Raw genomic sequence first — 24,244 nt, 5'->3', positions numbered from 1 at the left:
CTGAAACCCCGCCACCGCCTCGAGCCGTGTCTGCAGGCGCTGCGCTAATCAATAGTACTTGGTGGGGAAAGTAAGTCTCACTTATTGGCCACAAATTCCCCTGAGTGCTTGTGTCAAAGTCTGTCATGTCAGCTGAAGGCAGGCTTACCAGCTGAAAGGTCAGACTGCCTCAACTAGATCTGAGCTCAGCCATTAACTCCCGTGTGCTTATCTGCCTCCCACTATCAGGAGAACTATCTGTGTGCTCTGCACACCTCCCTCCTTCTCCTCCTCATCCTCCTCCTGCGTGCTGTGCTTCCAGGGAGCACTTTGGTGGGGCTGAATCACTCAGGCAGGAACAATGAGCTGTCTGATAAGCTCAGCTGGGTGATCCACTTGGCCTGCACCACATGTTTCAGGGAATAACCTCGGAACCCCTCAGAGCATGGATACTGGCCGGAGCCCATCCCACCATCCCAGGCTGCGATTGCACAGGGCTCGGTGCTCCTCATCAGCGTGGCTGTGACCTGGGCGTGTTTGCCCCTGAGCATGGGCACTTCAGGTGAGAAGTCCTCAGCATCTGTTCAGCTGAGCTACGGGGGCACTGCAGAGGTAGGATTTTCTACTCCTAAGGTAGTTTTTCAGTCCTTTCCACTGCTCTGACACAAGAAAATGTGATTGTGAGGCCCTGTTCACAAAATACATCAAGAAAATATTCAAGTATCTTACCAGATAGGGCAATGGGGAAAGATCCAGGGTCAAGCTCCACGGGGCAGGGCTCCCATCCCATAAAAGACCTCCTGCTGGGACTGTGCTGGCAGCACTGCCTGGGATCTTTTGGGGAAGTCCCTGGGCTGCAGAGTGGATGAGGTTCGTTTGGCCGTTTGGCTTCTGGTACCAGATGTGGTGTCTCTGCAAGAGGCAGGAGCGGGGCAAGGCAGGCTCTCACGCTGCTGAAACAGGTTTGGAGCTGGGCAAACAAACACAAGTATCAAGATAAGACTGTTCACCTTGTGCCAATAGGTGTCTTAGAGCCTGACTCGTGGGATCTCTGTTCCCATCTCTCACATCCTGCATACTCTGGGGCTCGGAGCAAGCTTGTTCGTCCCTAGGCAGGGATCTCCTGAAGCTGTTTTCTGCTTCCCTACACCAGCAAAGTGCCGTAAACAGTGCCTTGTGGTCACTCCTAATGAGCCCTTGTTCACAATCCATGTCTTGCACCTGCTGCTCTGTGGGTTTGTAGGATCTTTGTCCTGGAACATGTTAAGCAGGCTGAAGCCATTTCTGCTTTGAAGTAGTTTGACCTTGGTGTCTGGGATCTCTGCAGAGCCGACACTGTGGGAGCCAGCAGGACCTCTGGCTGCTGCTCCCAGACCATGGCCATGCCACCAGCCTGACTAAGCAGTGCCAGGGGTGTCTGGTGCCCCTCCTGCTGCTTCCGCACCTGTGTCCCAGGCCCTTGGCATCACCCAACCCTGCTTCAGAAAAGGGAAGAGAAGAGCATCACAGCATCTGGCTTTGTCCTGGGCTTTTATTTGCACCAGAACTGGAAAAGAGTTAAACGATACCACATCACCTGGCAGCAGTAAGAGTGGCAGCACTGGTGTCATTGCCCTGAGCTGGACAGTATGGCAGCACTCATCCTGCTGGGAATGTGGGGCAGAGCCAGCTGGGTGGTTGAACACCGGGACAGCGTGGCTGCAGTCACCTGAGAACAATTGAGGGGAGTGCCTCCCTGCCCTAAAGATAGCTGTGCTGCTGGAGGGAGGCCCCATGGCCCCGTGCCGTGGGGTTATCAGCAGGGGAGAGGGCTCCGTGGTCAAGAGGACATGGGTAGGAAAAGCTCTGTGCTTGACAAAAAGTATTTGAGGAACCACATCCAGAAGCCCTTTGAAGGAGAAAACCTCCGTTCTCCCTTGGATATGCTGGAGTACTTAATAAATAACTGTAATTAAGCGTGAGGTGGTAGCTTAAGAGCTCGTTCCCAGGAGTTAACATCAAAACACTTGCTCTTAGCACTTAAAGAGACAATATGAAAGCAGACTTCACGCACAGATGAAAGTAGAATTGTCAGGAAGGGCTGGAGAGCCCTGGATATGTGCTTCTCCAGAGAGCTCGAGGAAAAGGTCTCGGGAAACAAAAGAGTCACTTGTGTAATAATGAACAGTGACGGAGGAAACACCAATTTGCAGGGAGGTGGGAGTGAATTTTAAAACGGGACATGAGGAATTGTAATGGGAGAAGAGGTGTATGATTTGTCTTAGGTTGTCCTGCAGCTCCCCACACCCCACCAGTGTGCTTCAGTCCCACCTCTCCTGCAGGCACCCCTCGGTCCAGAAGCTTCCCTGGCCCACTGCAGGAGCAGCCACAGCACATCTGAGCTCTCTGACACTGGTGGCAATACACATTTTAGGTGAAGTGACTACTGCAGGCTTCTTCAGGAGATGTCTTAAGGGTTGGAAGGAGAGCAAGGAGAATCATGGCTGCATATATTTCAAATTGGAAACCAATGATCTTGCCTTCAGGCAGGTGGCACGGTGTGGCTGGGGATGCTGGAGAGGAGGTGCTGACGGCCGACTCCGCCACGTGCTTGCCGAGGGCTAAGGCTAAGCTGCTGCGAAGTGCCCTTATCCACTGTTCCCGTAAAAACACCGTGAAAAGCATTCCCAGGTCTGGGTTTCAGGCTCCTAATTGCTGCCGAAATCGAGAAGTGTGAGGAGCCAAGGTCTCATTTGCCTTACAATGCTCCTCTCCTGCCCTGGAACCTGGGCTGGTCTTAATTTGTCTTTGGTTCAGGCAAGAATGGACTAGGCAGGCGTACATGTTATCTCTTGTTTTTTGGAAGCAGGGAGCCTATTGCACAATGCAGCTTGGTCTGGATGAGTATTAAAAATGCATGTGTCTGGGGTACTGAGAGCCAGGCTAGTCTGAGTTCCTTCAATCCAAAACAATAAAAAGTATTACATAGGGGCTGATTCGGGAATGAGGAGACTCAATCCGACGGAATATTTTTTCCCAATGGGATGTACCAATCCCTTCTGTATGTGTGAGCCTGTCTTAACCAGCAGGGTTTTGTGCTCCCAGGGCAGAAGGAACTCCAGTGAAGGCAATGTAAATACACATTTACACGTGTATTTTGGTAAAGCTTCAGCATCACATCTGATGGGTGTGGGTCAGGAGCTTTGGGAGGGCAAGGTGGTGCCGTCCAGCTGTGGAGGGAGGTTCATCACCCTACAGGAGCTGAGGGCTTGGCCTCAGGTGTGTGTTCAGCTTCCTGCATTTCTTACAGGGCTTTTAACCTCAGGATTTACAAGTGTCAACTAATTGCATCCACATTAGCTGCAGCCAAATATTAAAACAGCCCTTGAATGTCATTTCAAACGAGCTGTTCCCAGACTAGGTCTCATGCAAATTCAGCTGGACAGGATAGATGTGCCAAAATTATGTTTGGATAAGGTTTGAAAACAACGTTCAAAATGAGCATGAGCTGAAACATGTGGGGGGCAGGTAGTTTAGGGTAAATGAACTACTGAAGACAAAGTATAGGAACAATTCTAGGAGGAGGGATGAAAAGCACCTCTCTTTTCCTCTTGCAAAATGCTGCAACACTAATGCTCCAGCACCCCCATCTTGCTTCCCTGTTTCTGGTCCTCACTCTTTCCCTACAACAAATACTTTTTTGCATTTCTTGCTGCTCAGCAGACTGGATTCTACAAGCCCACCAGCCTGATGTGAAACAGGACCAGAGCCAGGGTTGATGAGCTCAGGTGATGGCAGTGGTTCCTAACATCTGGTAAGCCTCAGAGCCAGCAGCATCCTTCACCTGAGGGGGAAGCAGAGCAGAGGGTGGTGACTAGCCAAAATCCAGCCACGGCTTTTGTTAAGTTTATTTTGATGCTTGTTTTACCCTTTCTCTCTTCATCTCTTGACAACTGCAGCCTGATTCCTCTCACATCTTGAACTAATTCTCTTTCCAGCAGAAAGCAGCATGTGCTGATCACCTGCCACTCAAGGGGAAAAACACATCACGGCCTCACTGTGCCTGCTAGAGCACCTCTCCCCCTCCCCACCCCTCACTCCTAGTGCAGTTCGAGTTGGAAACACGGGTATATTTTTACAGCCCTTTCCCCACCTCCCCCGAAGTCAGGTGCTGCCTGAAATAGGCCAGCTAATTTGGAGGGAGAATTTCAAATGCCTGAATAATGAAGGTGCTGAAAACTAAACTGCATCGGCAGGAATTTTAGTCCCAAATTCCTGGGTCAGTGCTAAAAAATAACCGAGTTCTGAAGACTTAGCCCCCACAGGGTGCTTCATTTCAGAGTTCCCCGAAGGCTCCAGGGTTGAGATGGGCGCTGCTTCTGCCTTCCAAGGAGCACAATGTGAGTGGAGGAAAGCCCACTGCTTTCAGATGGGCTTCTGTGGGAAAATACTTTGTCCGTGACACAGCTTAAATGGGATTTTATAACTTGAACTTAGATGACTTCTTCCTCCCTACCAGTGAAAAGGACTTGCCCAGCGCTCGGCAAATCCTCCAGGGAGGGTGGAAACGAGACACTTCATGTATCTGAGCAGACACTTCATGTCTCTGAGCGGCATTTAAACAATCTGTGAAGTAGCATCACTGCTGTATTCGCTGCAGATCACCTCAGAGCCCGCGCTCTCTGTGTGCATGGCTCTGCTCTATCTGCTTCTGCCACCTTCCAGCCTGTGCTAGTCAGTGACCTGGCAATGCCAGAGCCACCCGCGGCGGGCTGGTACAGTTCTTGTCCCACCAGTTCCTGCTGCAGGGAAGCCCAGGGCCGTCACCTGATGTTCCTGTGACATACTCTGGTTTGGAGACCTAGCGTGGCTCTGCAGATCCTAGGAGGATGGAGGAGTCCACTTAAAAAGTAAAAATAAAGGTAAAGATTAAATAATTAAAAATTAAAATAAGGGGGGGAGGGGGGGAAGTAAGAATAGTTATCAAATTTGAATAAGAATTAAAATATTTTTTAAATTGCATGAAAAATAAATAGGAAAAATATTTTAAATTAAAAATAATAGCACACTATTAGTAAATAAAAGAAAAATGTAGTTAATGAAAAGAAATTAAAATTATAACCACGAAAATACAAAATAATAGGAATATAAAATAATAAAAACAAAAGAAATAAAAATAAAACCAGTTTAACAATGCTGTAAAATCTAGACGAGTCCAACGCTTGGTTTACTGATGCACTGAAAAACGGACCGAGCCCTGGGGCACCCCTGGTGCCGAGCACCCTCCTGCAGGGAGAAGGGCTGGATCGAACGCCCCCCGAGACCCCGTGGCGGGGCGGGCCGGTCTGTGAGGCCAGCAGCTCTGCGCCGTTCCCCGCAGCCACCCCCGCGTCCCTCTGCCGGCGGTGCGCTGTCCCTTTAAATCCCCGCTGCCGGGCAGGGAATCCCTCTCGCAGCGCGTCATTCGCGGCAAGGAAACCCGCGCTCGCGTCGTGCGACGCAAATGACCATTTTTGGCAACGTGCGACAGCGGACGGCACCAAGCGGGGCGGGGGGAGGCGGGGCCTGCCGGGAACCGGGCGCCGCGCTGCCCCCGCCGCTGCGCCCGCCCCGCCCGAGCCGCCCGGACCGCGGGCCGGGGAGGGGCGGGCGCGGCCGAGCGGGCGCCGTCCCCCCGCGGGCGGCCCGCCCCCCCCGCCGCGGCGGCAGGTGGGAGGCTCCGCGCGCCAAGGTGGGGCCGGTGCGCCGCGGGTTTGACGTGTGCGAGTGCACATGGTGCGGCGGCGGGCGGATAATAAGCGAGCGCGGCCGGGGCGATGCCATTGCTCTGAGTCACCGCGGGCGCGCGGAGCTCCCGCTCGCAGCGCCGCCGAGCCGCGGGGCGCAAGACCCGGCTGAGTCACCCCGCGCCGGGAAAAGGGGCGGCCGGTGTGTGGTGGTGGTGGTGGTGGAGGAGGAGGAGGTTGGGGGGGCGGAGGAGAACCGCTCCGCCTGCAGCCCCCGGGCCCGGAGCCGCTCCGCCGGCGGGGCGAGTTTCGCCGGGCAGCGCGGAGAGAGGACATCGGCGAGCGCCCGCTTGCGCGCACGGCTCTGCTCCCGCCGCGCCGCCGAGTCCTGCCGTCCCGTCCCGTCCCGCAGACGCTCGGCTGCCAACTGAGCCACTTTTATCATCATTGTTATTATTTTTATTTTTGTTATCTTTTTATTTTTAAATTTTTTCCCTTTTTTTTTTTAAGTTTTTTTTTTTTTTACCTTTTCCCCCCACTTTCTTCCTCGTCTCCAAAGCCGTTTTTATTATTTTTGTCCCTCTCCGCGGCGAGCGGCGGGAGGCGAAAGGCAAGAGCCGAAGAGGTCGGGAGGGAGAAGGGGGCGGGGAGACGACGAGGGAGCGGCGGGTGTCGGTGTGGGAAGGCGGGGACGCGGCTCCCCCGGCCCGACCTCGGACCATGTACCAGGACTACCCCGGGAACTTCGACACCTCCTCCAGAGGCAGCAGCGGCTCCCCGGGACATCCCGAGACCTACTCGAGCGGCGCAGCCCAGCAGGTAGGGCCGGGCGCTGTCCCTCTCCCCCGGTGCCTCCGGGGGCGGCTTCGAGCGCTCCCGGGACGGGAGTTCACCGCCACGCCCGGGGAGCGGCCGGCGCTTCCTCCGCGGCGGAGGCACGGGCGCCCGGCGGAGAGGCGCCGGTGGCGGTGGCGCAGGCAGTGCCGGGGCGCGGGGCTGCCCGCAGCCGCCGCTCCGTCCCGCCGCCCTTAGCGGGGCGCCGCCGCTTTCCTTCCCTCCCTGTCCGCCCGCCCCGGAGCGGGTGCCGCGACGCGTCCGGAGGGACGCTGACCGGAGTTCCCCGCCTGTCGGGACGGGAGTGCTGCGGGAGGCACGGCCTGCCCCGAGCGGGGACGTGCGGTGAGGGAGCGCCGGGCAGTCTCCGCTGGCCCGGCCCCAGGTGGAGCGGGGTGGCCGGGTGTCGGTGCCGAGCTCCCGCCTGTCGGCCGGGCACCCGCCGCAGCGCCGGGCCGGGACCCGCTCTGCAATCAAAGGGCTCCTACGGGCGACTTCTCTGCGAGGTCGGTAACGCGAATATAGGGGCGCACCGAACTCTTCCTCCTTCCTGCTTTTGTTCTCATTGGGAGCTTCTCGCTGTCCACGTTCATCGCGCCTGCCCGGGTGGTGCCCGGGGCTCGCCCGCAGGACTTTGGGAGGCTTCGCTGGGACTTTGGGAGGTACCGCCCGAGTTATTCACGGAGATGTCGCAGCCGCCGTGGAACACGGCGGGATGGCTGGAAGCGGGCTCTGGGTCTTTCCAGCGCCTGCGGTTGTCTGCCCGCTTCTCCCCGGTTAAACTTTGTCTCCGAGGCGCTGACAGTCTCTTTGCCTTTTCCACGGGGCCCACGCTGGCACCCCTCGGCCGGCGGCGTGCCGCCGTGCTCAGCCCTCTGCCCGCCCGCTCCTTTGGTTCCGCCGGCCGCTCTCCGGCCGGCCGCGGCTCTTTCCGAGCCGGAGTTTCCTGGGGCTCGCCGGAGCGCTCCCGGCGCTCCCCGGCCCCGCTCCCTACTCAAGCCCCACTACCGGGCGGCGCTTCGAGAATGGGGAATATTTCCTGTGGAAGCGGCGTGAATTCGCGGACCTGAAAGCCCAGTCTTGTGGTTTGGTTTTTTTCCTTTTGATTTTCCTAAGAAAATACCTCGAAATGACTTCTATGTCTAGATCGACTAAATCTACCACTTCTGGGGAAGGCATTACACAATCGGACCAGTTATACAAACCTGGGTTATTTCATAACTTGTTTACATCAGCTGGCCCAGCCTCACTCTTTTTTTGCCTTTTCAGAGTTGGGCTTCTGACCCCCCCACCCCCCTTTTTCTCACAATATTATTTCTTGTGTGGCTTGTATGAGCGAACTGGCAGTGTGAGCACAGTGTAGCCTTCGCATCAGGGAGTCATAGGATAATTAAAAGAGAAAAAAAAAATTAAAAAGGAAAAAAGTCCAGTCTTAAACTCTGCCAGCCGTACCAGCCCGTGACATTCCTCACATTAAAGAAGTTTTACCAGAAATGACTCGCTGCCGCTCCCCGCCTGCTCCAAAGGCATCTCGCTGGTGCCCTCTGCGGGCTGCAGTCTGGGGTTTCCCGGGATTCTAGCTCAGATAAAGCTTATTCCCTGGTTTACAGTAAACGCTAGGACAGGGTGGGGGAGCGGGAAAGGGGGTTGAGAAGCTGGAAACGCCCGGCGAACTGCAAATTCTCACTCTCTCTTTCCTGCTGTGATTTAAGAGCTGCTCTGGCTTCAAGCACTTGCTGCAGGAGGTCGAGAAACTCCACCACCGCTTCACATTTGAGCTGTCACAGTCCGAGCAATAACTGGGTTTTCCCCTTTTTCTGGGGCTCCACGTCTTCCCCAGGCAGCTGGTGTGCGTGCCGTCTGATCCGGGGAGCAGAGCCCCGTTTCTAGGGTTACTATCTGAAACAGGGCTTTGAGCAGGACGTTGGCTTAGCGAGAACATAAATGTTTTCTTTAAGAATCCGGGAGATTTCTCAAGGCCTTGTGCTCCTTCTTTCCCTTGATCCTTACAGATGTTGTAGATTAGGATCAAATGTAAGCGTTGCCTTTACCCTAGCAGTTGGGCTGTTCTGCTGATTCTGGTCTATGGAGATCTGCAGTTTTATCACTACAGAAAATATGCATTGCTGAAATTTTTTCTTTATTGTGTTCTCTTTTTTTTTTCCCCAAAAGCAAGAAAAGATGCATCAGTCACATGCTTAAATGGAAATTGTGTCTCTGAGCCAAAACTTTGATGCTTTTTAATTATTTTTTCCCATACAGCACAGCACTGGAACATTTTTCTTTTAAGTTGCATGTCATGCTATTTTCCTAATCACTGACTTGCCATGTGGTAAACATAGACTTTAATGGGAAGAGTTTGTATACTCTTTCAGAGTGGTCAAGTTTCCCCTGAGATATTACAGCATTGTGTCCAGTTTTCCTTCGAGGAGATGTTCAACATAGGAGAGCCACAAGGGTCTTGTATTTATTGTAAGATCTATCACATATACCCTGTATTTGGTAACTGAGTAATGTTGAAGATGCTCTAGGATTTTTCTCACTCGCTTTGTTGTTGGGTTTTATTTTTTTTTTCCCCAGCCATTATACCCATTTCTCGACTGGTTTCTAGTGCTGCTCAGCACAGTTACAGATATCATTGAAGGTCCAGAGTGGACCAAAGAACACAGTGGGGTGCTCTATAGAAACCTTAAGGTGGAGAAAGGAAACACGAAGCCAAAGCTTGAAATGTCCCCGTGCTGTCTGTGCTGCTAAGTTGTGAGCTGCTAACGTAGTCTGCCCCTGCTTGTGGCAGGACTCACTGGAGCCTCCCCCGACTGTGGATCTGAGAAGGCTCTCATCCAACCCCATATTTTTAAGGCAGAGCAGAGCCTGACCTCAGTTCTTGGCACACTTAATAACAGGACTCTTTCTGTTTGCTGTTTAGTTGTTGGGGTTTTTTAATGATACCTTCATCTGCATTTGCTTGGGTCAGGAGGAGAGCGGTGGGTTCGTGGCTGAGCGCGTGCTGCGTGTGTAGCCCTGCAATCTGCCTATCGCCTCATCTCTCTCTAGTGCACTGAATTCTTGTAGAGAGGAACAACTGAAAGCTGGCAGAGAGCTGCTTCTAGGAGCCTCTTGTGGGTCAGGAGAGGAGAGCTGTGCATGTCCTGAGAGGAGAAGGCAGGAGGGTGTCTGGAAGGTGGGGAGGTGGGTGAGGGCAGGCAGTGCTGTTAGGCAGTGCTGGCAGGGGCATTGAAGCTCTCTGAGAGGACAAGGGATGGGGAGAGCAAAGAAGGAGCTGCAGTTTGGGGGAAGTTCTGGCACTTCTGTGTGAGGAGGCTGGTGCTCAAAGGGGCCACGCAGAGGAGGTGACAGGGAATTCAGGGCCTGCCACTGCCACCAGCAGCATCCCAGGGGTCAGAGCTGTTGGCCACTGGGCAGAATGTGGGGCCCAGCAGCATTTTGGCACGGCAGAGCTGATCCAGTGCAGTGTCCTAGCAGGGAAAGCGAGGTAGGTGGGGAAAGCCTGATCAGTCAGGAAGCATTGCTTGTAAAACCTGGTGTTAGACTGAGCACACTGTGTCTGAAGACTCAAGCTGCCACAGCAGTGTGTCCCTTAATTAGTTATCCAGGAAAAATACTGCCTTTGGAAAGTACAGAATACAGGGTTTTTTGTTTTTTTTTTTGTTTTTTTTTTTTTTATTTCTAAGATATTTTGAGTTATTAGGAGGGAAGCTGGGGACAGAGATGGGCATGGCAGAGAGGAACTGGTCTCTTCCCCCCAGGTCTGCAGGCAAGCATTGTGGAGCTACAGAGGGATGTGGCTGAACTGAGCAACTCCCCTTTGCTGTCCTGGAGACCTCTGCTAGTCTTACAGAAGGGTCCTAGGTTGAATACAGGAGTGATTAGAAATGGAGCACTTCCTTAGTCAATACTTGGAGCCTGATTTTTATGTCAGATTCTGGTATTTTATGTGGTTGATTTAGTGGTGGAACTGACTCTCACAACCTCTCTTAGGAATTTTTAGCATGTTGTGGGGTGTTGGAGGCAAAGGTTAGCTCTGGAATGCCAGTGGTGTCTCTATGGCAAAGCACCAGAAGCTCTCTGGATGTTTCACAGTCATTGCTTTGTAGTGTCCCTGCAGGGGGAAGACAGGACATTTCCTCTCTGCTTTTTGGATATGAAAGGGAGGGTGGTGGCACAGATAGGCAATGGTCGTGGTAGAAGCCACTTGCGGATCTGGAAGTAGGGCTCACATCCCTTGAGTTGGGCTCGTGGTTCAACTGGGCTCGCACTTCCTCCCTTCTGATGAGGTTTAGGTCCTCTTGTGTTCTGGTTATGGAGGCACCAACACATCCTCTTCTGTGCCATGTGGTCACAGCCTACACCATGCAGAGCAAAGGAGGGGATTTGCACCCATAAATTCTGATGCAGCATTGACAGTTTGTGGCTCAGAGCCTCTTTAACTAATTGGGGGAGATGACATGGACTTTGAAATGTGGGATGAGCTGAGGCTGTGTTGGACTCAAGCTCCAGGTGAATCTCTGAGGTGCTGTTGGGGGTTTTGCTAAGATCTTGGTACCAGTGTCATCCTCTCTCTGTGTGATTTCCCCGCCTGCTTAACTTGACTCACTCCTTCCTTCTCTCATCCTTCCTTGCTAGATTTTGAGCTGTTCAGAGGTGTAAGTCAGCAGTGTCAGTATTCAGACTGGCTCTCCTGGTCTTCAGGTGTTGGCAGCTTGCTAATGTTGGCCTGAAGTGCTGTAGCTATCAGCATGTGAAATACTATTTGCAGTAGCCTTGGTTTAACAAAGCTCTTTAGGTGCTTGACTAGGCACACCCTGAAAAGGAAATCTGTGTTGGTGTCCCTTATCTGGGACGCTTACCTGAGCTGAGGTCAGGCTGATGCAAGGGCTCTCACTCCTCTGGGAAGCCAGGTTGTTGACCCAAGAATGTGCATTTCTCATGGAGTCATTTCAAGGCTTACAGACCAGTGGTGGTGACAGCTGTGGGTCCTACAAGCCCTGTCCATTGCTCAGTGATTGCTGGAGCAAGACCTGTCTGTGAGTTAATTCCAGTCTAACCATTGAAAGCCTCCTGAAGGAGCTCAGCATAGACAAAAACATTCTTTCTCTCCTGCTTCCCCCTCCGGGGACAAGCGATTGTTTTCCTTGCAATTTAGTGCCAGCATATTATCCAGATGGATTTACCTCTGTCTGAAAGAAGGTGTACATGTATTTTGGAGGCGATCATTACCTGCTGCCTTGGTTTTACTGCTGCCTTGTTTTGTCTAGACAGTGCAGAGAGCTGCAGGGAACTTGTCCGATCTGAATCCTAAGACCTACTTTATAGGCTGCTATTAAAATACATATCCTCGCACGTAACCATCTCAGGGCTGGGTTCCTCAGTGAGCACAGAGCTACTGAAGGAGAAGCAGGCTGCTGTTCTTGCCATACCAAGCCCTACGTGGACAAAGCCCAAATTTCAGGGCAATCCTTTGGTGAAAGGAGGCTTTGCTCTGCTTGGTAATGGCATTTCAGAACTGAAGTTTCTCTTCCTTTTCTTTGGGCTTGAAGAGAAGTGTTTCTCTAGAAACTCCTTAATTCCCCTTTTGCTCCATGCCGGAAGGAGTGGTGGGCACTGGCAGGAGGTGGCAGCAGTGGGGATGGTGCTGGGGAGGGGAGGCTGGGCTAGGGTATGCTGGGGAGCTGTGGGGGGGAAGAGGAAAGGGGTTGGGAGAGGGCAGGGCTGCTCTGGAGGGGAAGTGCCTGAGCCCAGTGCCTTCCTCAGGGGTTGTGGCAGGCAGGGGCAGCTTAAGATGCTGCAGAGGTACCAGCTACTGGTGTTCTTGCTTCAGGTGCCGCTTTGATCCTCACCGGTGCCGCTCCTGAGGGCCTAGCTGGTTTTGGAGTAACCACTTATGTTCTGCTCTCATTGACGCTTTCTTCTCTGCTCTCTGTCTCTCTTCTCCTCTGCCTTTCCTCCTAGAAATTTCGAGTAGATATGCCAGGATCAGGCAGTGCTTTTATCCCTACGATCAACGCCATCACAACCAGCCAAGACCTGCAGTGGATGGTCCAGCCCACCGTCATCACCTCCATGTCAAGCCCTTACTCCCGTTCGCACCCCTACAGCCACCCGCTGCCCCCGCTGTCCTCGGTGGCCGGACACACGGCTCTGCAGCGTCCTGGTGTCATCAAAACCATCGGGACCACCGTGGGACGGAGACGGAGAGATGAGCAGGTAACTGCAGTGCCTTGGAAACAGACACAGAGAGATTTCCTCCCCACCCCCTCATGAGATCTCCCAGCACCGCAGGGGAGCACTGAGGTCCATCGCTGGTGCTGTTCTCGTGCTGGGGTTTCTTAGGGTGGTGGAGGGTGTAAGCTGGAGGGTGACTTTTATTGCTGCCTCCTCATCATATGGTGAGATTTACCCAGTCTTCATCCAACACTTCGCACCACCAGCCCACATTGTGGCTTGGTTTCAAAAGCAGGTGAAACTCTGAAGTTGAGCCCTGGGTTTCAGTTTGAGTGTCTCTGCTGCTCCAGGCAGAAGGAAACCTCCAAGAAAGCAGAGCAGCTTTCACGTAGGTCCTTTACAAATCTGACACCAAATTACATCAGCTAGTGTTTTCTGTCAGCTCTGTAGCTGCTAGCACTGCTCCAGTGTCCATTTGTGTGATACCCCCAGTCCCAGCCAGCAGCATGCAGGGAGGAACAGCTTCCCTAGAGCACCTCAACTCTAGTATGAAGAGCCTTCTGGAGGACTGGGGTCTAAATCCACCTTCCCACTACAAACCTGTAATTGCTTGATCTTTTTGCAGCAGTTTGGTGGGGATCCCATAAGAGATTTTTCTGCTCCAAACCCAGAGGTATTTTTGTAACTGGCATGAGGTGGCTTGTACCACTGCTGCCCTGTGCTCAACCTCCTAATGGGATAATCAAGCTGGGACCCTGGATCTGGTGGACTAAGTGCAGGCATTTTATCTTCTGGAAATCAGCGCTGTTGTTCTCCTCTTAGTAAGAATCAGCCTTCTCCAGGGCTGTCTGGTGAACAGCTATTCACAGTGCTAGGCTGATTTCTCTTTAAAAATAAAAAAATAGATCTGACTAAACTTGATGTCCCCAAGTTGTTCCCAAGCAGCATTTGTGTGGGTCGCTGCGGAGCAGTGCAGTGAGACACACAGCGCACCCTCCAGACACGAGCGCGTGCTGTTGCGTGAGGTCTGTTTCTAATAAGACTCATCAGCCCTACTTTTACTTCTACGTCATCTGTTTTGATTCACAGTCCGATTATTTTATGTGGAGTTGCTGTCTAGTTTAGGCCCAAGAGGTTAAAGATAGAGTTTAGCAGTACCTCTGTGTGGGGAGCTGGTATGGCTGCAGTGAGGACCCATTTTTGGGAGATAGAATGGAGTAGCGTGGTGGTTCGGGTACGTGCCAGCCTTTTCCACCAGCTGGAGCTACTTCCCTGTTCCCTGCATGCAGGGCTGGTGTCCAAAGGCAAAGAAAGTCTCACAGAGCTGGAGGAATAATTAGCAACAACTAATTTGTTTGACAAATGCTGCCTCTGTGTTCACAAATTGGCCGTGAAGAGATCACCATATTCTCTGCTTTATTTGTTGTTCAGAGTTATTTGCTGAAGGATGCCTGCCAAGCAATTCCTGGCCTGTGGCTTGTTTGCAAGCCGTTCATTGTGGGTCATTCAAAGCCAAGTCCTTTTGATTAGACACGTGCTAAGGCGGTACCGGGGCTCTTTACTGTGTCCCTTTGGCTCAGGTTTCCAGGGTTGGTGCTTTGAACACCACATCGGAGTGCCTTTTTGGAAAACCTTGTGTAACACTTTATGAAAAGAGCCTGTTTTGATGAACGTTCCTGACAGTGAATGCACGTATTGGGCTTGGACAAGCTACGAATAACGCATACAGCAGGGGCACAAAGAGTGCCAAATCCAACCACTTTCAAACAAATCCAGCAACCACTGATGGAATATTCCTTTTTAGACCTGGTAAAATGTTAAGAACATCCAGATTAGGGGCTTCTGCCCTGCCTGTGCAATTTTTGCAAAGCAGTCTTTGAAACAGATAATTTTTAAATTACTGAAGGCCTTTGTCGCAGAAATTTTACTCCAAACATATTTCAATGAGATCTGTGCTTCCAAAGCATGAAAAGGCTCTTGAAAATTCTACACAGGGGCCCCAAGTCAGCATAGCTTTTGTGTCCATGCTCAGTGCTTTGCCATACTGTAGATATATGTGTGCAAATACACTTTTACCCTGCACTCGTGTGGGGTAGGAAGAGAGTGGGCAGAGCTGTAGCAGGGAGAGCAGTGCCTGCAGGGGCTCCTTCCTGGGAGAAATATTCTGCCCAGCTGAATGGAGCTACCACCGGCCTTAGGATGGGCATTGTGAGCTGCTGATGGAAAAAAAAAGCTTTTGGGCCTAAATTCTGTGTCCTGCAGTTCTAGAATTGCCAGAAATGAGCGAGCTGAATGCCCTGAGGCTGAAGTTAACTTACTGAAACTGCAAACATCAAAATTGGGGAGATAGAGCAAGCCAAAACAAACTAGGCTGAGGTTGGAGTAAAACTAACACTAAAAAGAAAAGATAGTAAAATTGTGAATGTCTCATTTGTGATATTGACAGTCCATGAAGATATTAAAACTGAAGCTTCTCTGAAGAGGTGTTTCTTCCCATTCTGTGCTGGCACTCTGTGAGATGTGACATGTGCTTTGCCAGGTGTCAGGGTTTTGCTTTCATTTACAGTCACCAGACCAGAGTCCCTGCAGCACACACGGGCTGGGTGAGGCTGAAGTGTAGGGTACAAGGTTGGAGTCAAGGGCTGGGCACGTGCCCTGGATCCCCGTGACTCCTGCTGGATCCCCGTGCTGCTCTGTCTGCATGGATCCTGCTGGATCCCTGTGCTGCTCTGTCTGCATGGATCCTGCTGGATCCCCGTGCTGCTCTGTCTGCATGGATCCTGCTGGATCCCCGTGCTGCTCTGTCTGCATGGATCCTGCTGGATCCCCGTGCTGCTCTGTCTGCATGGATCCTGCTGGATCCCTGTGCTGCTCTGTCTGCATGGATCCTGCTGGATCCCTGTGCTGCTCTGTCTGCATGGATCCCGCTGGATCCCTGTGCTGCTCTGTCTGCATGGATCCTGCTGGATCCCCGTGCTGCTCTGTCTGCATGGATCTCGCACGCTGGGTGCCACAGCAGAGAGCGGGGCCACATCCACTCGCTCTGTGCCCTGCTGGACTGGCTCCTTGGCTTTGGCCATGGCACAAACCTATCTGCTGCTGCTGGGGTTTGTAAAACCTTGTCTCAAACCCCCAGAACCAGGCATAGCTTTGACCAAGTCTTGCGAGCTCCCGTTCACTTCCTTTGGTTTCGCAAGAGTGTAGTTGGATGGGTTTCTATGGAATTGCTCCTGATTTACATCAGTGAGGATGTCAGCTGGCCTCAGGAAGCCCTTGATATCACTGGAGCCTTGCCTGCTGATGCAAGAAGCAGTGTGTTATCTCGCTGAGTGCTCAAAAATCTGAGGTCAGATTTTTGGGTGGTATAAATCATTGTTGCTTCACGAACTTCATGGGAGCTTTGCTGATTTCCCTGTCTCCCCCTATACACCATCCCAACCTTCAAGAGATCAACTATTTTTGTGTGGGAAGGAGCAGATATTTTCTTTCAAGAAAGAGGCACTTACAACATCGTGCTCTGGTTTTGCTTAACGTACCACCCAAGTTGTGAAACAATCAGAGCATCTTTTATCTGTTTGGCCTTGGTGCAGATTCACTGTCCTCTTACACAATCTTCTCCCTGTGCCCTGCTCCTTCTCCTCTCCCTTCTGCTAAGACCTGGTGCAGGCAGAGATACTGTGTGCTTTCATCTTCTGCTGACATCAGTGACGAGGGGGAGTGCTCAGCATCCTGCTGGATCAGGCTTTTTTCCTTTGCATTGTGGTTAAATCCTCACAAACTTAAAGGAATGCCTTGCTCAGATCTGATTGGATTTTCTTGGCACTTGCCCACAGCTGTCGCCTGAGGAAGAAGAGAAGCGAAGGATCCGGAGAGAGAGGAACAAGCTGGCAGCTGCTAAGTGTCGTAACAGGCGTCGAGAGCTAACAGAGAAACTCCAGGCGGTATGTGCCCTGCACACATTCCTCCTTCCTTGTCACCCACCCTTCCAACCAGCTCCAAGGACATTGCTCTTCCTCCACCAGCACGTTGGAGGAAGATGCTGCAAACACACTCTGCCTTCTTCATCCAAGGCTGCCCAAGGGTACTGCTCCTACATCAACAGCTGCTGATGAGGGGGACTTGGCCCTGGAGCTTAGGACCCTAAAATTCTCTTTGCTCAGTGCCCAAAATGTCCTAGGAGCTCTGTTGCCTTCTCGCCTCTCAACTAGCACAAGTCTCCCTGACTCTGGTCACCTTTCATAAGACACTGTGTGCATAAAGGCAGGTTTTAAGGACAAAAATACTGAAGAGGTCGGATCATCTGAAAGCCATAGAAAATAAGGAAGATGTTATGTGTACCTATCAGAGCTATATCCTTTAGGCTTACTCCTCCTTTGGAGGTGGGGTAGTAACTGGCTTCCTTCAAAAAGGAAGCAGCACAGAGATGTGTGCCCTGATGCTGTACAAGTAATAATTAGTAAAGCTGGAGAAGCTAGAGCAGAGCATAAGAACCAAGGCGTGGGTAAGGCACTGGTTGAAGAGAAGACAAGATTGGGTTGTGTGAAATCAGCTGAAGAAAGGCTCCAGTGCTCCTGGTCAAGAACCAGCCTGGTTTTATCCAATGATCTTGTTGCCAAGCACAGCAGCAGTGAAAGCACACCTGTGAAATGTGCTGCTGCCTCAAATTAGGAGGTGTTCTCAGTGTGTTCTCTCAGGAGGGGAGGCAGGACATCCATAGAAATGTTGTGACTAAAGTGATAGAAGTGAGAGGAGTGTGCAAAGTGGTAAGTCATGTCCTGAAGGGCTGAGTGTGAGTTTTGTGAAGTTATGAGCTCCTCACATGGGAAGGTCCTAACTGCTCCCAGACTGACTGATCCATCTGTGTGATGTGACCAGGGAAAGATAAATGTATTAATCGTGGATGCATCAGGGGGTGATCCAGTGTTGGTCCTTTGGGCAGGAGTTAGACAAGTGTCAGCCCTAATCTGGAATATGCATTACAGAAATAAAATGGAAACAGTTTAGAGACTGCTATACACTACCTCTGTCAAAGTGAAAAGAATATTGCTAGCCTAACATGAAAAAACAATGGAAGGAGATCTGGGTCCTCTGCTAAAGTGTCTGTCAGGCAGACAGCAAGGGAGAAGACTGAAGTCATAGGCCAAGACAGAGTGGCAAAAACTAGCCATCAGAAAATTAAGGCAAGTTCACGAGATTCTTTATAACATTTATAACACCTTAGATTGGTGATGTTTGGGAATAGCCTACAAATAGGCACGTGAAACACAAGATGCTTGACTGGCAATGACTTGGTGTCTGCTTGGCTCATGACGAGTCTGGGGTGTATCTGCCTGTGCCAGATGGGATCTGGACTTGGTGGCCCTGTTCCAGGTGAGGAGTAGTTCCAGAGCCTTTGCTATTTTATTTATTTATTCCCCTTTTGTCTGCAGGAAACCGAAGTACTGGAGGAGGAGAAGTCAGTGCTGCAAAAGGAGATCGCTGAGCTCCAGAAGGAGAAGGAGAAGCTGGAGTTTATGCTGGTGGCTCACAGCCCTGTGTGCAAAATCAGCCCCGAGGAACGTCGCAGCCCACCATCCAGCAGCCTCCAGAGCATTCGGACTGGAGCAAGTGGAGCCGTGGTGGTGAAGCAGGAGCCTGTGGAGGAAGAGATCCCATCTTCCTCTTTGGTCCTTGACAAAGCCCAGAGGTCTGTCATTAAGCCCATCAGCATTGCTGGAGGTTTTTATGGGGAGGAGGCACTCAACACTCCCATTGTGGTGACCTCAACACCAGCCATCACTCCTGGCTCTTCCAACTTGGTGTTCACCTACCCTAACGTGTTGGATCAGGAGTCTCCTCTCTCCCCTTCTGAGTCCTGCTCCAAAGCTCACCGGAGGAGCAGCAGCAGTGGGGACCAGTCCTCAGATTCCTTGAACTCTCCCACCTTGCTGGCGTTGTAATCCCCCTGCGGCCCCCCATTTTGCCAGTGTGTTACATCCCCCACAGCACCATGGGGGGAGCCCCCTCCGTGGGATTAGAGACAGGCACAGGATCGTTCAAGCACAAGGGCAGCAAGAACAAGGATGGGGAAGTGCTACAGCTCCAGGAAGGAGAGTGAGGACCAACGCCAGCTCCCTGGAGGCAGGAAACGGCAAGGGTGGGACTGACACGCCAGGGTTGTTTGGAGAGGGTGATGTCCGCTCTGTAGGGACTGCCTGTGGAAACCTCTTTGTGGCCGTAGTGGACCTGGGGAGTGCTCCTGGCCAGGACTGAAGGCGAGCTGCAGACAGTTGCTAGTCGTCCCTTTCCTTTGTGGATTGACTTGAGCGTTGTGCTCTGTGCTTAAATCATTCTGGTTAGTTGAACTTACAACTTCTCTCTTGTGTGCTTGCTCTCTCTCTCTCTCTCTCTCTCTCTCTCTCGCTCTCTTTGCATATAATTTCCAATGTTGTCGATCCCATTACATTTCACTCAGTTGCTCTGAACTCTAAAGTCTAATTAGGATCTTTGCTCTTGGGAATAGCTGTGGGAAACACATAACACATAGGGTTGCCCAGACAGGAGGATGACAGCTGGGAGGACCAGGAGATAAGGGGGACCAAGAGGAGCCCAAGAGCTCAGCAGCAAGGGCAGAGCTTGTAGTCTCTAGCCTGAGGCACAGAGACTGCAGAAGTCTCATGATGAAACCTCTCTTTTTAAAAATGTGGATATATTTACCCCTTTGGGCTCCTCAAAAAAACAAGTTAGCATCTCAGGGCCAAAGCAGCATCAGAAAAGCTGCTGGGCTGGCACTTACCAGTGACTGGCAGGGTTTTACCCTAGTTTGCTGGATATCAAGTCTGCTGCTTGTTGTTTACTTTTCCTGGGCTGCCTGCTGTCTAGGGAGTATTACATCTTCCTTCCCATCAGGGCTCCTGACTCAGAGGCTGATCTCTTCCTGTTAGTAAATCTTCCCCTCCCCTTGGCCATATTTGCAGAACATGGTACAAAAAAAAGAGGTGGCACCACATGCCTATAAATCTAGGATGGAGACTGGCAGCAGCTAAGACAGTGAAATTAGCTGGCTGTACCCTTGCTGATTTTTTCATTGTTGGGAAACAAAGCAGCACATATCTACCAGCACAGCACAGGCCACAAGGCCCCAGCTCCTGACCAAGCAGGATTGGCATGGATAAAGTGTTGACCTGTTTGAACTACAACAGAGCTTCTGACAAGCTCTGGCAAATGACAGATTGACAGCTGAGGAAAATCGATTAGCATTATTTGCACCTTGGTCCTTGGCCTCTGGTTTTTCTTTACATTTTCTTTGCAGATTGATCTTTTGTTGTGGTTGATTGGCCTGAAGACAAAGAATCAAACCAAAGGGCTCTTTCCCTACTCCTGGGTCCTTCTCTAGCCTGTGGGCTTTACTGCTACTACTAAGTGCTCAGAGAGGGTACAAGCTCTCCAGTGCTCATGTTCACTACTGAAAACAGTAATGTGTGTAATCTATTTCCACTTGGAGCCAAGTTCAATTCCTATTGATATCAAAGTACTGGCAAAACATGACCCTGTGCACACTAGGATTGCCCAGCTTGCCAGCTAAACCACTTAGGACATAGCTCTTTGGTCCTGCCTATTGAAGCTGTGGTGGCAGCTATTTATTTTTATTTAGTTTGTCTTTTTCTTTATACACACACACACATATATATATATATAATTTTCTTTTTTAAATCAGCCGAAACTGTGGCGTTTCTTGTTCAGGCTGGACCTGGAGAAATGCAGCATACAATTATACAATTATAGGGCTAGTCATATGAGATGCAAAACTGCTGCAGTCCCCACCAGCTCCACTGGGAATTAATAGGTTTCAGTCTTGTGGAACTGGGACTTTAGTCAGCAGGGCTAACTTCCCTCAAACTCTGGCCACTGCCCATTCCTTGAATCCATTCAATGGGACACTATTCTGGCTCTAAAGGTGGACCTTGACTTTTTTATTATAACTATTATTTTTAACCCAAGTATTTACCAAACCTGCCAGAATATGTGAGGGATCCTTTTGCTTCATAAAGCTGATTGGATTTGGGCTTTTTCTATATTGCTTAAACACATCCAATTCGATATTGGTGCTAGAGGTTTCAAATGGAGCTCACACAGTAAGTAAAATTAGTTGTATTGTCCTTAAATGTACATCAAAATTTCCTTTCTAATAAAGTACATCTTAAATTTCCCATAGTTAGCACAAAGAATCCACTTTTCCTAGGGTTTGACATAGATTATATTACTTTAGGTGAAACTCCAGCTTCTCTTTTTGATTTTGCCAAATGCTTGTTTGGGCCACTCTGGACTGAGAATCTAAAACTGTTAATAAAACATCTCTGCATGTCATTTCCACACATTTTTGAGGAGAACAACCCTGACAAGTGGTGGGTGAGTTTTAAAATAATGCAGCTACTTTTGAGGCTAGCTGACCAAGATTGCTGTCTCCTGCGAGATCAGTAACATCCACCCCTCTTGTAGGGGGTTCAAGAAGTCAGGTGTCTCCTCAGATCTAACTGGTGGAACAACAAAAACCTACCTTTGCTTCTGGTCACTGAATCATTGCCAAAAGGAGCTGCAGCTGGTCCTTGTCCACTGCCCTCCTGCCTGGTCATTGACCTCCTCAGAGACAGAACAAGATGCTTCCCTTTCCTGACCTGTGATACTGATGGGAGCCATGTGAAACTCCTCAAAAAAGAGGATTATTTTCCACTGTTTGGAAAAGCCTCAGATACCTTGTGCCTGTCTGTTTTCTCCCTGAAGTCTCTCAAAGAATATCGGTGTTGGAATTGCTGGTCTCCAGCCTTTTGTGTTTTGTGGATCCGCCTTGACTTTTGTTTAGTTTCTGGCAGGCAGGTACAACTTCACTCCCATTTTGGTCTGGCCCTACATGATTCTTTTAATGTTTTCTGGTGTGCTCTTTGGGAACTAATTGTACTTCCCATGCCCAAAATGTTATTTTCCATGAGTACCTTCCCTGCTGATTCCTAAATGTAGTGTCTCCATGTTCTGCATGTAGTGGGGATATGGGAGCTGTTGTACCTAGTGCTGATAGAGTTGAAGTCAATAGAAAAAGGCCCAGGGAATTTCAGCTGGTATTGGGTCAGCCCCCTGGTGACTGGCCCAACAAAGCCTCTCCTAACATCCTAAATTAATCAATGCCAAACTGGGAGGAGTAGTAACAGCTGCATTGAAGGAAACATTCAGCTTCTAGGTGATGTTTGCCATTCCAGTTTTGCCCTCATTCCTCCTTCTCCTTTCCCAGTTGTGGCATTGCCTTCATATATTCCTTTCTTGTAGATGTGGAGACTGGGTAAGTCTCAATCCACTTGTGGTGTGATGGGATTTGGGACCAACATGCTGGGGACAGTAGCTCTCTGTTGTGTTTTTATAATTATTATTTAAATGATCTATTTAGTTCATCTGAACCTTTAATTTTGCTGCTTACTGTATGTAGGATCCACCTGGCCTTCATCCTAAATGAAAAGAAAAAAACAAAATGCAAACAAACCTAAGCCACCTCCCTTCTCCCTGGTCTCTTATTATTTATTGGCAGGCAGCCGTCTTGTGCCTGCTCCAGCAGATCTGCCCGCCATTAATTTAACATCCAGCCAAATCACATTCCTGGTGTTTGGTTGTTGCTTTTTTTTTTTTTTTTCCCCTTTTGGTTGTTGCTTTTTTCATTTTAAAACAGACTTCTGAAATGTAAGAAATCTTACTATCATGACACAAGATAATTTTCATTAGGAAGGCCAAGTCAAACATTTTAAGAGGTGGGGGGAACAATATACATTTATTTCTTATTTATTTATCATGTTTACATCTTTTGTTTTTCTGTTCAAGACTTGGATATAATAAAGAAAGCATTAAAAATACTACAATCTTCTTTTTTTTTAGGCTAATAATTTTTTTGATTCCTTAAATAAAATAATCTGACTTTTGTTGTTGTCTGTATAAAATGTAAAAAGAGATATGTTTTTAAAGATGCATTATCATTCCTCTGTGAACAGTAGGTGGAGTTCAGGACAAATCTCAGAGTACAAGATAATAATAAAACCCAATCCTGTTTTACTTAATTGTTCCCCTCCTATCCTGTATGATTAAAGGGTTATTCCACTTTCTTGTTTGTGGTTACTTGATGTTAAAACCATATTAAAATGTGTAGGAAATAGGTATCCAATTGTTTTTGCTCAGTGAGAGGATAAACTGTTGTATATATCTTGATATACTGTGTAGTTCAAAGTAACATCAGTAAGGGATAGTGCATCTTTATTAGAGAGGTAAGTTACTAGTGTCACTAAAGTCTGCTTTAAGATCCTCAGATACAGAAAGGGCCTGGTTCTGATTCCACTCACGTGGGACAAACTGAAAGCATCAGCAGCCTTTTGCTGCTGTGAAGCAGGTGTCAGTAGTGAAATGAAGTCTCAGTGACTAACAGGTGACCATGAGGATTGTTGAAGGTTTGGGGGCGCCATTATCTTTTTTTCCTCAGAAGTTTTAGATCATGGGTTTTCTTTTTTACTGTCTGTCTGCAGTGAAACAGTTTCTGCCACAGAGGTTCTTAAAGATGACTGCTGAAGTGGGACCTTTTTTTGCTCGTAGTGGTCTTGATGTCGTTCTTGCAGTCCTGGGGAATTTCATCCCTGAGGCATTCTCTCTGGTGTTGTCTCTTTTCTGTTCTTGTTATTTTACTGAATTACAGGCCTACAGTATTTGCACTAAAACAAAAAGCTTGTTTAGAGAAAGCTTGCTGCTACAAAAGAAAGAACGTATTAAAATGGTTTTGCTTTTACAATTTTAACTGAGTAGCATTTTGTAGAATAAAATCAATCTAGACTGAAAAGAAAAAATGACTTTTCTTTTTTCCTCTGCACCTTCTCCCCCCACACTCCTTTCTTTTCATCCAGTTCCTCAGTGGTATGATGTTCCCCCCTTCTCTTTTGGTGCTCAGTTGTAATGATTGGCTGTATTGTTGACTATGCTGCTGAGAGTTATGACACTTGTAAATCTCGTTTTAATGACATTGTGGACACTTTTGTATAGCAAGAACTAACTGGAGTTCTCTCTGTTAATTGAAGTCATTAAAAAGCTCCCTTTGCCATGAACAATTACAAGCTCGCATGTTCCTTCACTGTGAACAAATGGGTCCAGCATTGCCAGGTGGTTGCAGCACAGTTCAAGGCTTCTTTCACAAGAGCAGCTGCGATCCCCACAGCTGTTATCTGCAACAATGGTAGATGGGGCAGAGGCTAGGAGAGCAGCCCACCTGGGCTAAAAGGCAAATAAAGCACTAATCCTTTCATCTTGGCTTCAAAAAGGAAAGGGATAGAGGTAAAAAATATGTGCTGAGTTTTTTTGTTGTTTGTTTGTTTTAAATCTCCTCAACCAGAAGGAGTCAAAGCTTCTGCTCTGAAAACTTGGGGTGGGGAGCAGCATGGTTGCTTCACTGGCAGCAAGGAGGAGGTTAAGATGGAATTCCCTTGCATGCCTGGGGAAAACTTCAGCCTCTGGAGTGGAAGGAACTGAAATACATCATGTTAGGAGTG

At 49.7% G+C, this 24,244-nt stretch overlaps 1 protein-coding gene across 1 annotated transcript; it reads left to right on the top strand.

The window, feature by feature from the left end:
• The first annotated feature begins 5,960 nt into the window (after positions 1–5,960).
• On the top strand, positions 5,961–23,806 carry FOSL2 (FOS like 2, AP-1 transcription factor subunit). Its single transcript, XM_036380442.2, has 4 exons — positions 5,961–6,503; positions 12,489–12,743; positions 16,535–16,642; positions 18,131–23,806. The coding sequence occupies exons 1-4, from the start codon at positions 6,405–6,407 to the stop codon at positions 18,638–18,640; spliced, it is 972 nt and encodes a 323-aa protein (XP_036236335.1). The 5' UTR covers positions 5,961–6,404; the 3' UTR covers positions 18,641–23,806.
• Positions 23,807–24,244: the final 438 nt, after the last annotated feature.

This window comes from Molothrus ater, chromosome 3 (genome assembly GCF_012460135.2).
Source record: "Molothrus ater isolate BHLD 08-10-18 breed brown headed cowbird chromosome 3, BPBGC_Mater_1.1, whole genome shotgun sequence".
In the NCBI taxonomy this organism is placed as follows: domain Eukaryota; kingdom Metazoa; phylum Chordata; class Aves; order Passeriformes; family Icteridae; genus Molothrus; species Molothrus ater.
Note: the sequence above shows the minus strand (reverse complement) of the source record. Positions and strands in the feature narration are given on the sequence as shown.